Genomic DNA, 17,263 nt, shown 5'->3' on the forward strand with positions numbered 1-17,263 from the left:
GGAGCAAATGTTACAGCAATTTCAAGCAGCCACTACTCCATTAAGAAGCATGGGACACTGCAGCCGCCACTTTAAGTGCTGTATGGACCAGGAAATCACAGACTGGAAGTTAAGGGACGCTTTAAAGGTGAGCTGAGTATTGAAAAGGAAACAACAGAACAATACATTTATGTTGTGGAGTGACTATCTAAGCCACTGCTGGGTCTCCCTGCTATAATAGCACTCAAGCTAATAAAGTGTGTCCACACAGTTCACGCCCACCAAGAAGAATTTAAAGCGCAGTACCTTACTGTGTTTTCTGGCTTGGGACAATTAAAGGAGCCAAATTGAGCTGGAGCCAGGTGCTGTCCCATTTGCTCTGTCATCCCCACGCCATGTGCCTCTTCCACTGCGGAACAAGGTGCAGGTTGAGCTGAAACGGACGGAAGACATGGGAGTGATTTCTAAAGTGACCCAGCCCACACCCTGGTGTGCGGGCATAGTTGTGGCACCGAAGGCTCAGCCTGGAAAGATTCGGCTGTGTGTGGACTTGACACCTAAATAAGTGGGTGCGGAGAGAGAGACACATCCTCCCAGCAGTAGATCACACACTAGCCATGCTGGCTGGAGCAAAGGATTTTACAAAGCTGGATGCAACCTCTGGCTTCTGGCAGGTCCCGTTGTCAGGGGAGAGCCGGCTCCTCACTACATTCATCACCCCATTCGGGCAATATGCATTCAATTGTTTACCATTCAGGATCTCATCAGCTCCACAAAATTTCCAGCGTTGCATGTCGCAAATGTTGGAGGGATGCGATGGTGTGGTGTGTCATGTGGACAACATCAGCGTGTACGGGGAGCACATTCAGCGACACAATGAGATACTTCACATGGTGTTGAAGAGGTTCAAGGGAGAAGGGCTCACACTGAATGAATCTTTACAAAAGAGAGCATTATGTTTGTGGGCCATCGAGTCACAGAAGAGGGCGTGACACCTGACCCAGGCAAGGTCAGAGCCATTATGGAGATGCCTGAGCCAACTGGGGTTGAGGATGTGAGGAGAGTGATGGGGATGGTTAATTATCTTGGCAAGTTTATACCACATCTCGCATCATACACCTGACCCATTAAAGATTTGCTCAGTGATAAGAAAGAGTGGTGCTGGGATCTGCTCAGTGAAAACATTTACATTACATTTACATTTAGCAGACGCTCTTATCCAGAGCGACTTACAGTAAGTACAGGGACATTCTCCCGAGGCAAGTAGGGTGAAGTGCCTTGCCCAAGGACACAACGTCATCGGCAGAGCCGGGGATCGAACCAGCAACCTTCTGATCACTAGCCTGATTCTTTAACCGCTCAGCCACCTGACTCCCCTAAAAGAATGAGTGGTGCTGGGATGCGCCACAGAGATAGGCGTTTCAGAAACTTAAGACAAACTGAGCTCACCACGTGTGCTGGCACCTTACTCAACCACAGCGGAGATTTGTGTGTCGGCTGACACCTCATCCTTTGGTCTGAGGGCTGTCCTCAACCAACAACAGACAGATGGAACATGGAGGCCCATCATGTTCATCTCCAGAGGCCTGTCGGAGGCCGAAAGAAAATATGCACAGATCGAAAAGGAGGCTTTGGCGGCAACTTGGGCATGCAAAAGGCTGACGCCCTACCTCCTGGGACTGAAGTTTAAGTTAGAGACTGATCATAAACCTTTGGTGCTACTCCTGAGTAGAGGGAGTCAGGTGGCTGAGCGGTGAGAGAATCGGGCTAGTAATCCGAAGGTTGCCAGTTCGATTCCCGGTCATGCCAACTGACGCTGTGTCCTTGGGCAAGACACTTCACCCTACTTGCCTCGGGGGAATGTCCCTGTACTTACTGTAAGTCGCTCTGGATAAGAGCGTCTGCTAAATGACTAAATGTAAATGTAAATGAGTACCAAGGCTCTAGATGAACTCCCAGGGTCCTGAGATTTCGGCTAAGGCTGATGAAGTTCACTTTCGACGTAGTGCATGTGCCAGGCAAGTACCTGATAATGCCTTGTCAAGAGCCCCTGTAAAACACACATTCACACAGGAGGAAAAAGACAACAAGGCAGAGGTTAAAGTCTTTGTGGATGCTGTTATCCAAAGCCTTCCTGCTACAGAAGCAAGATAAGGGAATTCAAGAGAAACAGAAAGCGGATCCAGTTTGTGAAAAACTCATCAGATACTGCCAGACAGGATGGCCTGAGATACATGCCCTACCTCCGGAACTGGGGACATACTGGCCAGAGAGACGCTCACGCTGGCAGGGGAGTTGTTTCTCAGGGGGCAGAGAATCGTTATTCCCCACTGTATGAGACAAGAAACTCTCAATAACCTCCGCAGTGGCCATCAAGGTATTGTCAAGTGCAGGAGAGACCTTGGCAAAGGGTGGGTACAGATTTATTATTGTGCAAGAAGAAGACTTATCTTCTCATAGTGGATTAATTTTCGCGCTATATTGAAGTTGCCCACCTCCCCATCGCTTCTGCCAACACAGTCATCCCAGCTCTGAAAGAAGCATTTAGCCGTCACGGGATACCGGAGTCAGACAGTCATGTCTGATAACGGACCGCAATACAGCAGTGAGCTGTTCAGAGAATTTTCCACAGAGTATGAGTTTACGCACATCACAAGTAGCGCAAGATACCCGCAAGTGAACGGAGAGGCAGAGCACGCAGTGGCGACCGTGAAAGGACTGTGGAAAGGAGGAGGTGAGAAGTTAAAAGCCCTGATGATATAGAGGTACACCACTGGAGTGCGGTTACTCTCCAGCACAACTCCTCATGGGGAGACACGCTACGCACTACCATACCACAGTTTCCAGCATCCCTGCTCTCACGGTGGCCGAATATCAGAGGAGTCAGGAAGGTGGAGAAGCGGGCGAAGCAGAAACAACAAAGTTGTTACAACCTGCATCACAGAGCCTGCCCCCTGCTACCACTGCAGTCAGGCCAAAATGTCTGGGTTCCAAGAGAGGACAGACAAAGGACAGTCATTCATCAGGCTACAACACCCAGGTCTTACATCATTCACACAGAAGAAGGATGGATCAGAAGGAACTGTACACATCTGCGCACGTTGCATCATGTTGGGGGAGGTGTTCTGTAAAGGGAACTATAGTTAGAATATAGTGTGACGGGGACTGTTTGGTGGGGGGACTAGTTCAAGTACAAGGAGTCAGGTGGCTGAGCGGTGAGGGAGTCGGACTAGTAATCCGAAGGTTGCCAGTTCGATTCCTGGTCATGCCAACTGACGTTGTGTCCTTGGGCAAGGCACTTCACCCTACTTGCCTCGGGGGAATGTCCCTGTACTTACTGTAAGTCGCTCTGGATAAGAGCGTCTGCTAAATGACTAAATGTAAATGTAAATGTAAGTAAACGTTCACGTGAAGTACACGCATCTCTCTGTGTCTGAGTCAATCATTGAGTGATGATTACACACATACAACAGACACCAACGTTGTCTATGTAGTTAATATATATTTTTTTTAGGGATGGGAAAATAATAATAAATATATGTGAGAGAGAACAATGGTTGTGCTCGCTGAAGGCTATTGCTGCCTAAGTTTTTAAACTTTCAACCAACATTGGTCCACTGTGCGCTCAACTACCCTTTCAATTTATCACTGAAATTTTTTTATACATCGCTATTCTTATGTTTCCACAAGCATCTCTGCAATATGATCATCAGCCCATATTTGCAGAAGAGCCTTCACTTCATCATTCCCCACGTTTTCACTTGACTCATTTTGCTGCTAAAGAGTATTTCTCTGCCAAGTGCACAATTATAGGAAGCATATTTTGGTTTGCTTCGTTTTAGGTAAGTCTGATTATTGAAGTCTGATTACGTTCACACCTAAAACGAACCGAACCATGGTTCACTTGGAACCGGACCGAGTCCCGTCTTTTAGGAGGACCGTTGTTCGGTTGTTTGGTCCGCACCAACCGAGTTCAAATGCATGTTCTCACCTCTCCAAACGAACCGGACTTTCAGAGAAAACTAACCATGGTCCGATTGAAACGGACCAAACATGTCAGGTGTGAAAGCACCCTTACAGAGAAAACGGACCATGGTTCGATTGAAACAAACCAAACAGGTTAGGTGTGAAAACACCATTATACGTGTGATGTGAGATGAGGCAATACCAAACCGGTAAACTGGCAGTTTCATGTGCCGTTGTTATGACGACCAACTGGGGTACTACGTATCTGCAGTGGAAAACAAACTATGGTAACACTTTATTTCGATGGTCCATCTGTTGACACACTATAGGTTATCAGTAACTACTCAGTAGCATGTCAACAATGTATCAGTTTACATTCAACAAAACTGTTTCAACAGATATGTAGTTGTGCATTCAACTAACTGTCTGTAGACTTTCAGGTGCATTTCAAGTGTTGATCTACAGATTTTACTGAAAGTGTTTGCTGACTTTCAAAGCTTGTTTTTAACAGGTCATAAACCAATATTCAACTAATTGTCTGTAGATTGTGTGTTGCATTTTGTTTGTCCAACTGTTGGCACACTATAAGCTGTAAGCAGCTACTGAGTATAATGTAAACAATGTATCAGCATTCAACAGTTTCAACAGACAAGTACCATGTATTCAACTAACTGTCTGTAGATTATCAGATGCATTTCAAGGGTTGATCTACAGACTTTACAAAATGTCTGCTGACTTTCAAGGTTTTTTAACCAACATTCAACTAATTGTCAGTTAACTGATACGTTTACTATCTGTTGATAATGTATTGATTCTCAACTAAAGATAATGTGCTTCTCTTCTTGATTATCTAATTAAAGTGAAAAACCGTTGGGTGTAGTAGAATGCCTATAAACTATCAACAGAATACATATTAACCATTTGTACATAAAGAGGAAAGTTTTGCAAAACTGATCACTAACACTGGTTAACTAAAGTCAATACCAGGCTATAAAGTACAGTAAAACAAAAATGATTACACACATTTTGGTCAATACCTGACCAAAAATAAAACATAAATACAATCATCACACTGGCAACGTTTCTTTTGTGTACAGTTACAATTTACAGAAGAACAGAACATACTGCCAACTGTTAGAAACAGCTTGTTCATGAACTTGAAGCTTGTTACAAGCATTTAGTATTTTACAGTAAAGGGGATGAGCTCTTTGTTCTTTTTCATCTTGATGACCTTTTCTGCGAATTCGCCAACTATTTACCACTTTTGTGTAGGCTAATAAATCCTCTCCTTCCGTATCCCCCCTCCTTGCTTTTGCTCGGGTGAAATGAGTGGTACCCTGCATACTGCCACCCTTCCTAGACGAGGGGCGTTGTCGAATGGAACACGGGTACCTGCTCAAATATATTTTGAACAGGCCCCTGTTTCACCCAAAGCACAACTGTTTGATTTGTAAAACCTCATCGCGCGCTGAACTTTTTTTTTTCAAGCAGTCCTTGTTACTTGCACGTGAACCAATATTTGTACCTAACTTTTTTTTCAGCATCAACTAAATATATTTGAGCAGGTATGCGTGTTCCATTCGACACAACACCCCTCGTCTAGCAAGGGTGGCAGTATGCAGGGTACCACTCATTTCACCCGAGCAAAAGCACGGAGGGGGGATATGTAAGGAGAGGATTTATTACACAAAAAGTGGTAAATAGTTGGCGAATTAGCAGAAAAGGTAATCAAGATGAAAAGCAACAAAGAGCTCATCCCTTTTACTGTAAAATACTAAATGCTTGTAACAAGCTTCAAGTTCACAAACAAGCTTAGGGGGTGATGTAGTGTTTCTAACAGTTGGCAGTATGTTCTGTTCTTCTGTAAATTGTTACTGTAACTGTACAAAAAAGAAACTTTCCAGTGTGGTGATTGTATTTATGTTTTATTTTTGGTCAGGTATTGACCAAAATGTGTGTAAAAAAAATAACATTTAAAAGCCTTTTTTTCTTTGATTGCTGCCTATCATTTTTGTTTTACTGTACTTTATAGCCTGGTATTGACTTTAGTTAACCAGTGTTAGTGATCAGTTTAGCAAAACTTTCCTCTTTATGTACAAGTGATTAATGTGTTCTGTTGATAGTTTATAGGCATTCTACTACACTCAACGGTCTTTCACTTTAATTGGATGGTCCTAAAAGGCGTCTACAAACATTTAGTGGAGAATGCCTATTAATAGTTTGTAAATAATCAAGAAGAGAAGCACATTATCTTTAGTTGAGAAACAATGCATCAACAGATGGTAAACGTATCAGTTAACTGACAATTAGTTGAATGTTGTTTAAAAAACCTTGAAAATCAGCAGACATTTTGTTTGTAAAATCAACACTTGAAATGCACCCGATAGTCAACAGACAGTTAGTTGAATACATGGTACTTTTCTGTTGAAACTGTTGAATGTCAACTGATACACTGATAACATGTGACTGAGTAGCTACTTGCAGATTATAGTGTGCCAACAGATGGACTATCAAATGCAACACACAATCTACAGACAATTAGTTGGGTGTGCTCAAGCCTTCGGCGAGAGCACAACCTTTGTTCTCTCACATATATATTTATTATTATTATTTATTTTCGCCCCCCTAAGGATCAGTCAATATTTGGACTACATACACAACGGCGGTGTCAAAAGGTTCGTCTTGGTAGCGATTGCGTTGGTTGTATTTTTATTTACGTTCCGTTGCATGGTTTAAGTAGAAACTGCGTTTTTGTGGTGAAAAGTGACGCTAACGGTGGCTAATTTGCTAGCCACAGTCACTGACGTTACTAACGTCACTACGTCACTAACGTCACTAACGTCACGAAAACACGCGTGACTACCTGTAGCAGAACATTCGTTTCACATCTGTTAACTTGGGGGATAGCTAGGCTAACTATAGCTTTACTGCAAGGCAGCTGCAGGAACGCCACAAGCAAAGAGGCCAGGGTGATAACTATTTACTCATTTTACTTTGTGATGTGAAACACAATTATGAAATGTAATGTACAATATTAGCTGATATTATTAAGGAAGTAGGCCCACATCTACTTTTGGAAACGGTAGTCTACTATTTCACTGAAGCATTAGCATCATGACATTAGCCTCTGTTGCCCGGGCAACACATACTACAGTGGTCTATGATGCATCTGTTTTCAATCTTTAAAATAAACATTCCTCACAAATACATTTTCGTTGTAGGATTTATTATGACATTACATTACAAGTAAACGATTTGTGGGTGAAATTATCATTACCTGTGGTTTCAAACCAGTGTTGCTCACTGCAATGCTGTAGCCTACGCGAGACACTACAAAAACATCTACACAGCTGTAGGAAGTCAAACGGCGACAGAACATGTTCGGCACTCCCCTTACTTAAATCAAAAGTCTATCTAACTACTAACCTGAACTTCATTGCCACAGCCTAAACGTTGTCAATCTGTTCATGAAAATAATTAATTTCAGCCTAAACCGTACAACGGAACGTTAAATCCAATTCAACCAACGCAATCGCTACCAAGACGAACACAGCAGTAGTCTACTAGTACTGTACCGTAGTAGTACAATTTACCGGGGCAGCTTCTCCACACAGGGCTATATCGCATTTTGCGTTGTTACTGACAATGATCGCTACCAGTGAGCTTTTTATGAATGAGCGATTTTCCACTAAATAAATGTCAAGCTTATTTACGTTTTGAGGGGCATATTTTCAGTTAGCAGATGGGACTGTCTGAATCGCGATTCCATCTTCTACTGCCGGGTAACGTCGTAGAATAATCTTCAAAGGGGGTTCTTTATTAATGAATGAATGCAATGAGTAGGCTACATGCCTGAAAATATCACGAGAAGGGAAAAACTTAAAATGACGTTTAAGTCATAGAGATTAGGTCAATTTTTACACCGGTCTGCCAAATGTATTCGTTTTGATTCAACGATGAGGCTGCCTCTTGCAGGGGAAATGAGAAGACATCTATTTCATTCTACACTTCACTCGTATTTTCAGTTGTAAATGAGCAGCAAAAAAAAAATGCTTTTAAATCTATTTAATCTTTATAAATAATAAGTATGCATTTTCATATAAAATATACAGAAATCAGTTGTAAAAATGTCATTCAAAAATGGACCCTTGTGCAACCGACGCAAGCAAGCACACCCTACAATTTCCCCAGAAATTGTACCCTCTCTAGTTGAATATTGGTTTATGACCTGTTGAAAACAAGCTTTGAAAGTCAGCACACACATTCAGTAAAATCTGTAGATCAACACTTGAAATGCACCTGATAATCTACAGACAGTTAGTTGAATGCATAACTACAAATCTGTTGAAACCGTTTTGTTGAATGTAAACGGATACATTGTTGACATGCTACTGAGTAGTTACTGATAACCTATAGCGTGTCAACAGACAGAACATCAAAATAAAGTGTTACCCAAATGACAGTACCTGGTACCAAAAGAGAGTACAGTCGAATTGAGCTGGTACCATGCAGTGGAAAAGCAAAATAGAGGCAAGGACTGACCAGATGGACCCGATAATTTATGTTACTGGATTCTGGTCTCTTGAGGAACGTCCACTATGTTGATGTTTTCCACAATTGAGGTGTATTTTTGTTTCAAGGCTATTTGTGGACGCTGAAAACTAAATGAAAACATTGCTATGCATTTCTTTTAATTACTATCCTTGTCAGTCATTGTCAGTGCATGTCGATTAAAAAACAATAATGAGATTTTATTATGTCTGTCTGGTTGGCTGTCCCTCCATTCGTCCCTATCTGTCTGCCTGCGTCAGTCTAAGTCGGTCATGTATGTGTCTTTCTATTCTAACTGTATTTGTATCATGTACATTGTTCATAGTATTAGTAGCTCATATAGGATTAAGGCTTAATTTTAATAGGTGAGATTATTTATGATAGGTTTAGATAGACCGCTTAGAAACTGTCAAGAGGAGCAGGATGAAAGAATTCCAATGTACCGGTACAGTACCTGTACTTACATTATAAATGGCAATATACCTGAAACTTTAACTTGAACCCGCTCTCTCCTTCACCAGACTACAGAACAGGCCCCTGCTTCACCCAAGTCAACAACCAGATGTGTCAGGGCCAGGTGAGCGGCATCGTGTGCACCAAGACCCTGTGCTGTGCCACTGTGGGGCGTGCCTGGGGGCACCCCTGTGAGATGTGCCTGGCCCAGCCCCAGCCCTGCCGTCGAGGCTTCATCCCCAACATCCGCACTGGAGCCTGCCAGGGTGAGTGTGTTTGCAAAAGCAATCAATGCAAAGAGCCAAAACCACACTCACAGTATCACTCCAATATCAGCTTTGACATCCTGTCATCTGTCAAGTAATCGAGGCAACTGTCTGGCCTCTCTCAACTTCAAATAGGTCTATATCAGGGAGGGGGGGGGGCAGTGCTGAAGAGGGGTAGGTAGACACTGAATGTCCCTACAGGAGTTGTGACAACAGATACATAGACAAGGTAACTATGTGTATCTGTCCTTGTGTCTGTCCTTGTGTCTGTCATACTGGTTGCCCACCTCAGAGAAATGTGTTTGTGAGTACATGTATGTGTTTGTGTTGAGTTGGTATTCCTCTTGTTAAAACCACCCATTGCAGCACAGGACTGAGATGCAGCTGTGGTGCAACTAAAACAGAATGTGTTTGCGGTGGTCTGCTTGCCTACTCTTGATTGCGTTACCTCAGCCTCTGTAAAAATAGATTTAACTTTCACTTGTGAAAATAGTAAAAAAAAAAAAAGACTATGTAAAACACATGACAATCGAACAAAGTTTTGCAAAGTTTGCACTTATTCCAAACATTTATAATGTTTTTCATATTGAACTATAGAGTGTCTCTGACAGGGGCTTAATGAAGATCCTGTTTCTCTCTCTCCTCCCTCCAGCTTCTAGTCTTTCCCTCTTTCGCTACCCCTTTCTATTCGTCTTCATCACTTTCTTCCTCTCTTTTGCTCCCCACTCCCACCCCACCTCCATGCCATTCTTCCATTCCTCTAAAGTTTTTGAAGTGCCTGTCAGACTGTAGAGACCTGTGATTGCCCATCCCCGCCCTGCTTGGCATGATTTTCAAAGAGGAAGAGGAAAGGGGGACTTACATTTACATTTATTCATTTAGCAGACGCTTTTATCCAAAGCGACTTCCAAGAGAGAGTTTTACAAAGTGCATAGGTCACTGATCATAACAACAAGATAGCCAAAAAACATCGCGAGTAGCCAAAACATGAAGCACACATTGTGACCAACCAAAGTAAGTGCCAAAGGGAAGAACCATAAGAGCATGTAGTTAAACAAGTTACAATTAAACAACATGAACCGCTATAAGTGCAAGTGTACCTGTGGAAAAAAAGCAAGCAACAGTAATAAAAACAATATATCACAGCGAGAATTTTTTTTTTAAACAGTTACCACTAACCACAAGAGCAACAAGTCTCTAAGCAAGAGTCATTGTGATCCTTGAGGAAACTAACATCTTCCATACCGTAATTCTTTAAACCAAGCCAAGTCTGCAAATTGTATTGATACATCTTTTTGTGCCAGGTCCTATCCCCCAAATGTACACCAATGCCCATGTGTGTATTTCTGGAATGGATTTGGTTAACTTGTATTTTTAGGTTGTGCAGTTAAGGGTAGCGAAAAATACAGACAGTAAAGCAATGTTTTTTTATTTGCTATTTTGTTAAGCAATGAGTTGAATGCTGTTTTGTTTAAATTTTTTCTTATTCTTGAATTGAAATTGAAATATAGAACAATGTTATCAGATCACATACATGAGATATGAGCATAGGTCACAGTTTAAATCAGATCCCCCACCTACCCAGACATACACTTTCTCTCTTTTCTCTATTGGAGACATATGAGGTCAAGAGCAAAGAGCTGTAATAGGCCTTTTTCCATCTTAACATCCTTTAACCCCTCCCTCTCTCCCTCTTCCTCTCCTTGTCTGTCTCACCAACCCTGTACTTCTCTTGATACCTCTCCCTCTTCCAACTCTCTCTCTCTCTCTCTTGAACCTCACCTCTCTGGTACTTAAGTGCCCCGCCTTGTTGTCCTCGCTGAGGGCTGTTACCATAGCTCTGGCTCACGTGCCCCCTCTATCATACTGTGTGCGGGGGCGTCAGAGAGAGAGTTAGCACCTAGCTGAACATTCACTCCTGATTCCCCTCACTGGGACAGCCTGAGCTTGTAAGTAAGTAAGTAATACTTTATTTATATAGCACATTTCATACAAGAATTGTAGCTCAAGGTGCTTTACATAAAATCAATAAAAACAACAATACAAGTGATAAACAATTCAAACAAAAATAAAAATCCCAATAAGATCTCTGTTCAAGAGAGAAAACAACTTTAAAAGTAGGAAAACCCTTTTGAGATAAAATTACTTAAATGCTTCGGTAAAAAGGTAGGTTTTAAGATGTCTTTTAAAAATGTCTAGAGTGTTTGCTTCCCTAATATTTATGGGTAATTTGTTCCATAGTTTTGGGGCGTAATTGACAAAGGCCGAATCACCAATCTTCTTATGACTGCTTCTGGTGACCTCTAATAGGCCTGCATTTGATGATCGCAGTGTTCTAGCTGGTGTGTAGTTTATAAAGGAGTTAGCAATGTAGCTAGGTCCTTTCCGTGTAGAGCTTTGTATGTGAGGAAAAGGACCTTAAAGTCAATTCTGAAGGTAACAGGGAGCCAGTGTAAAGTAGCTAGGACAGGACTAATGTGTTCTCTCCTTTTAGTTTTGGTTAATAATCTAGCTGCAGAATTTTGAATGAGCTGTAGTCTTTCAGTGGTTTTCTTGGGAAGACCAGTGAAAAGTGCGTTACAGTAGTCCAGCCGGCTGGATATAAAAGCATGAATTAACTTCTCTGCATCATTTTGGTTTATGAATGGTCGTACCTTTGCTATATTCCTCAGGTGAAAGAAAGCTGTTTTGGTCACTTTATTAATGTGAGAGTTGAAATTCAAATCTGAGTCCAGGATTACACCGAGACTCGTCACCTGTGGTTTAAGACAGGGGGTTAAGCCTCCAAGATTCTTAATAAGCATCTCTCTTTTGGATTTGGGGCCACATAGTAGGACTTCGATTTTGTCTTCATTTAATTTAAGAAAGTTATCATTCATCCATTTGTTTATTGCCAACTAATGTTGGTAATGGAATTGATGGCCGTTGCATCGTTGGGTTCAGTGGATATATATAGTTGTGTGTCATCCGCATAGCTATGGAAATATATGTTATGTTCTCTGATTATGTCGCCGAGTGGTAACATATAAAGAGTAAAAAGTAATGGACCTAAGCAGCTTCCTTGAGCAACCCCGTAGCAGTTCTGGACCTATGGTCACCTAAACTGACATAAAACTTACTTCCTGTGATATATGCTAAAAAAATGACTAAATATGATTTCAGCCAGTTTAATACACTATCCGTGAACCCAATAAGCTTTTCCAGTCTATTGATTAGGATGTCGTGATCAATTGTATCAAATGCTGCACTGAGATCTAACAGGATAAGGATAGAGACTTTATTTGCATCAGAGTTTAGTCTGAGGTCGCTAATTATTTTGGTGAGAGCAGTTTCAGTACTGTGATATTTCCTGAAACCTGACTGCGAGACTTCCAGGATGTTATTTTCTTCAAGAAAATAATTTAATTGGACTAAAACTATCTTTTCCAGTACTTTACTAATAAATGGAAGGTTTGATATTAGTCTGTAATTTGCAAGTAGACTGTTATCCAATTTGGGTTTCTTTAATAGGGGCTTTACAACAGCTGTTTTGAAGGCATCTGGGAAGACGCCAGTTCTAAGGGATGTGTTTATTATCTCTAGCACCGGACCTGAGACACTATCAAACACTCGCTTAAAGAATGTTGTGGGTATAGGATCAATATCTGAGGTTGTGGAGTTAGATTCGCTGACAATTTTGGAAAGTTCACTAAGTGTGATACAGGTAAATGTGCTCATGGTTATGTTGCAGAATCTACTGATGTCAGTTTCGACCCCACTATTAATAATACTCGCTCTGATCAAAGTTATTTTGTTCTTGAAGAACAAAGCAAGCTCTTCACATTTAACTGCTGAGGATGTGTAGGCTCATCCTGCTGTCCAGCATTGTATTAAGGGGTGATTGCTTTTATGAAGTCCCCCTCTCTGTTTCTTCTCTCTCTCTGTTAGTCTCTCCTCACTCTCTCTACTTCTCTCTCTAGGCTGTCGTCGTCCCTCCCCCCCACACACACCTACACACTCATCCTCCATATTTCTCTCTCTTTCTGGCCATTCCTCCATCCCTTCCTCGCTCTCTTCACAGAAGAGCTTCTGTTTCCCTTTCACATTGCATAGGGTATAGTCTAAGTTGAATGAATGCTGCTTCTGTGTGGTTGAAATTGTCAGGAGGGCAGCTGTGGTTGACTCTCTAATCGCTTTAGTGCGCGATTGAAGTAAAACTTCTTTCGAACAGGGTGATCTATGAAAACTATCACTTCATTCAGTCTGTCCGTCTTTCAGCCATATTGCAGACCACACAGAGTCCAGTGTTTTGTGTTGAGCCTGGTGTAGTTTTACATCTGAGGGAAATCAAATACCAAAAGAAGAGATGTATGGCAATGTCATGATGTGGCTGTTATGGTTTCTGCAAGATTACCCAATCATCCTCATTGGATGATTGAACAAGGCTCAATTTAATGAAGTGCCATCTGTGTTTAGTGGCTGCCAATGTTGATAAATGACATCAACTGCATGTAGTATGGACTATTTATTTACTTTTAGTTGTTTATGTTCTCTTCACTCTCTCCTGACCAGACGTTGATGAGTGCCAGGCCATCCCAGGGCTGTGCCAGGGAGGAAGCTGCATCAACACTGTGGGCTCGTATAAGTGCAAGTGCACAGCTGGCCATCGGCAGAACGAGGGCTCCCAGAAGTGTGAGGGTAAGCATCTCCAGGATGTGACTATAGCCATGCTGGATCAATTGCTCACTATTGATTTAAAATTGTACATTGTAATATGTCTATTGATATTTCAAGGCAAAACTACTTTCACTTACATACAATAAATAAATATATGACTTACGGGTGCTTTATGGGGAAGTCCTTGCACACTGTACCCAGACTTAACTTGAAACCATGTGGGCATGGAGAACTGAGCAGGTTAGCTCTATGCAACTATAGCTCCTAGCAAATTCCTAGCATTTGTCTCACTAACAGCCTTGCTAATTCATTTTTGCATGTTGGCCTTGTCACTAATGACTAATTATATTAATAATTATCCCACAACAATGCCTCTGATCTTCATTAGCAGCCTGTAACTTATCCAAATGTTTCCTTTCACCTTGGCTTTACTGTAGAAGCACTTATCAAACTGCCAACTAGTGCCTTTAGTAATTACACTCATAAACAATTATACCATTGTGTGCATGACTATGTGGCAGCTTGTTAGCCAACTTCCTAAGCCAAATACTACTGTAATAACACCATTACATTATTTATTTAATATGTCCTCCATGTTGTTATCTAGTTTATTAGAGTATCAAGTTTCTGTCCATAGCACTTCCATGGTTCAGAGATGCTTCACCCAACAGTACAGTACATGACAAAGAACATGAACATTAGAACATGGAAGAGAACGTGGAATAGATTATTTACTTAGTTGTAAGTAAATACATGCCACTACTTCATAGAAAGAAACAAACTTTCCCCATCATTAAAACCAGCATGATAACATTAGTTTTAGATGTATTGTCAGAATAGATCTGAACTATGAAGTTCCATGTCAAAAGTGGCTGTTGAAGATTGCTGCTAAAACTGCTCAGGAAACCATTACTGTACATGTGGGCAAAAGAATGTCTAAGTATGTATTTTGGCTGAACTTTTCCTTTCAGGTCATAGCTTTGAAAGAGAGATGAAAATCCCAGACAGAGACATCTTCCTTTGGTCTCAAAATGCAGTCGTCCTGGAGAGGTCTCACTCCAGCATGTTAGTGATGTAGTTGACTGAGCTAACACTGCCAACACTGAACCCACTGTCTCGGTGACAGGGGTAAACAAGAGGACCCATTAATCCTCTCATCCTCATCCCTGTCTTTTATCTAACACCCAAGCATGCTTTGGATTCTTGCAAGCATACTCACTGTCTGTAATGATATATCAAAAGATGAGTACTGAGAGTGCATTGAAAACAGCACTGTCAGACACAAACAAACGAATGCAACCTATGGAAAATAAACCTGGCTGGCCAAGCTTTACAGTGCAAAAGGTTTTCCACACAAGTGGTATAAAATGTTGCTGTTGTGCATGTATGTGCGTGCGTTTTGTACTGAGGTGTACTGTGGGCTTAAGAGATGACAAACCATGACATTGTGAAAGGATTACAATGACTTACTCTGATGGATGGTCTCATTGGATATGCATATGTTATCCAAGCCATTCAATATACAGTATGTCTTGTCAGGAATAGTTATTTTCCTTACTTGGTTTCAATAATATTATACTTTTTGCCATTTCATCACAATTTCAGATGTGGATGAGTGCGCAACCATACCCCGTGTGTGTGACGGAGGACAGTGTTTCAACTTGGTCGGAAGCTACTCTTGTGTGTGTCCCCCTGGCTTCACCCCATCATCAGACAAAACACGCTGCTTAAGTAAGTAGCCACAGTGATGATGGCAAAAACACTCACCTTCAGGAAAGCAGATAAACTCTCAGTGTGGAAAAACGAGCACCAGTAGAACTCCAGAAACAGGTTTACACAAGAAGGCCTGTTTTACGCATACTGTTAAAATTTCCCATTGGATTTGCAACAAGACTTTTTCCTTTTCTTCCAGATCCATCAAAGTTTAAATATAAAAATGCTTTAATCATGTGACTTGTTTTCTGTTTTATACTTGTTGTGCACTTGTACTGTACAGTGTCTGCTCTACATGTACAGTGGTTAATAAGAGTCCTTATTTGTTGTTTCTGGTATCAAATACCAGTTTGTATTCACTATTATATAAATGGTTACTGTTTCCAAGGGCTAAGTGTGGGTGTGTGGCATGCTTGAGCGTGTGTAGTTTGAGGTGCACAGTTTTCCCCATACAAACTGCCCAATGCTAAGACTGCTGCCCACCAGTTTCTCGCCATCTCAATTACACATTACCAAGTGTGAAACTTAAACTTCAGGCTAGGCAAGCTCTCCCTCTCTCTTTCTTTTTCTCATTCAACCCATCTTTCCAATACATTTTTATTAGATTTTTTGCTCTCTCTCCCCTCCTTTCTCTATCGTGTTCTCACTCCATGTCTCTTCTCTCTTTCTCTCCCTGTCCCACACTCACTCAGACACACATACATAGTTTGTATGTTGTGTGCATACACACAACACTAGTTATAGAACATCTTAAGACTAAAAGTTTCTCCTAACTTTCAAATTAAGGAGAAACTCTGAACTCCAAATTATTTGCTTTAAGAGTATTTTACAATGTGTTTTAGCACTAAAACCAGCTCCAAAATCTGTGAAAGGTTAGGGGGAGTCAAGAGGACTCTTAATGTGATTTGGTCACTAAGACCAAATCACAAACAATCCAAAAATTTCTGTTGCTGGCAATTTGACTTGGAATGTAAACATTTTGATGATATGCTTAAAAAGGCATTGCTTTAATAGCAAGGGTATTACGATTGTAGTAGAGTTATTAAGGATGCAGTCACTTATAGAAACAACCAAATAACACCGGAGATCAAGGTTTTGACAACTCTACGCGACTTGGCCACATGGTAAATACATCTCTTCAGCGCAGAGGAACTAGCTATACCTCAGCCATTCCTGAGGGGAACATTGCATCAAACAATAAATGCCCTCTCCAGACCCCACATTGACAATTTATACGGCTGCCTTTGTGCATATTTGTTGACGAGATTCACATGTAAGAGGCTGACAAAACAATTAGCTGATGGGTGTGCTGTTAGCTTGTTGGGTGTGTCTGCCTTTGGCAAGGTCCAACCTATATTCTCTCACATATAGATAATTAATTTATTGGGTGTGCTTGCGTCGGCAAGGCATCAAGGCACACACTATGTTATCGCACATACTGTATTTCTTCGATTAAACTCCCTCAAATAAACGTTGCCCTCGAATAAACATTGCACCAAAAATGAACATTGTGTAATAAACGCCGCCCTCAATTAAAAGCTGCACCAAAAAAATCAGAAAACGGTTATTTAATTTGTTAAATTAAAACACAGTATTTATTACACAAGTAAATCACAAGTGTACAATATACAATGTAATTCGCCACTCGCGAATTCGCCTTTCATCAACCCCAAGTTTGC

The 17,263-nt window shown here is 41.3% G+C and overlaps 1 protein-coding gene across 1 annotated transcript in view; it reads left to right on the forward strand.

Moving 5' to 3' along the window:
* Positions 1-17,263, forward strand: part of LOC136964068 (fibrillin-2-like) — a 102,283-nt gene that overhangs the window by 23,095 nt on the left and 61,925 nt on the right. The window contains exons 6-8 of the mRNA XM_067257980.1: positions 9,018-9,215; positions 13,767-13,892; positions 15,477-15,602. Of these exons, the coding sequence (XP_067114081.1) occupies positions 9,018-9,215; positions 13,767-13,892; positions 15,477-15,602 (450 nt within the window). The remainder of the gene's footprint in view (positions 1-9,017; positions 9,216-13,766; positions 13,893-15,476; positions 15,603-17,263) is intronic.

This window comes from Osmerus mordax, chromosome 20, assembly GCF_038355195.1.
Source record: "Osmerus mordax isolate fOsmMor3 chromosome 20, fOsmMor3.pri, whole genome shotgun sequence".
In the NCBI taxonomy this organism is placed as follows: domain Eukaryota; kingdom Metazoa; phylum Chordata; class Actinopteri; order Osmeriformes; family Osmeridae; genus Osmerus; species Osmerus mordax.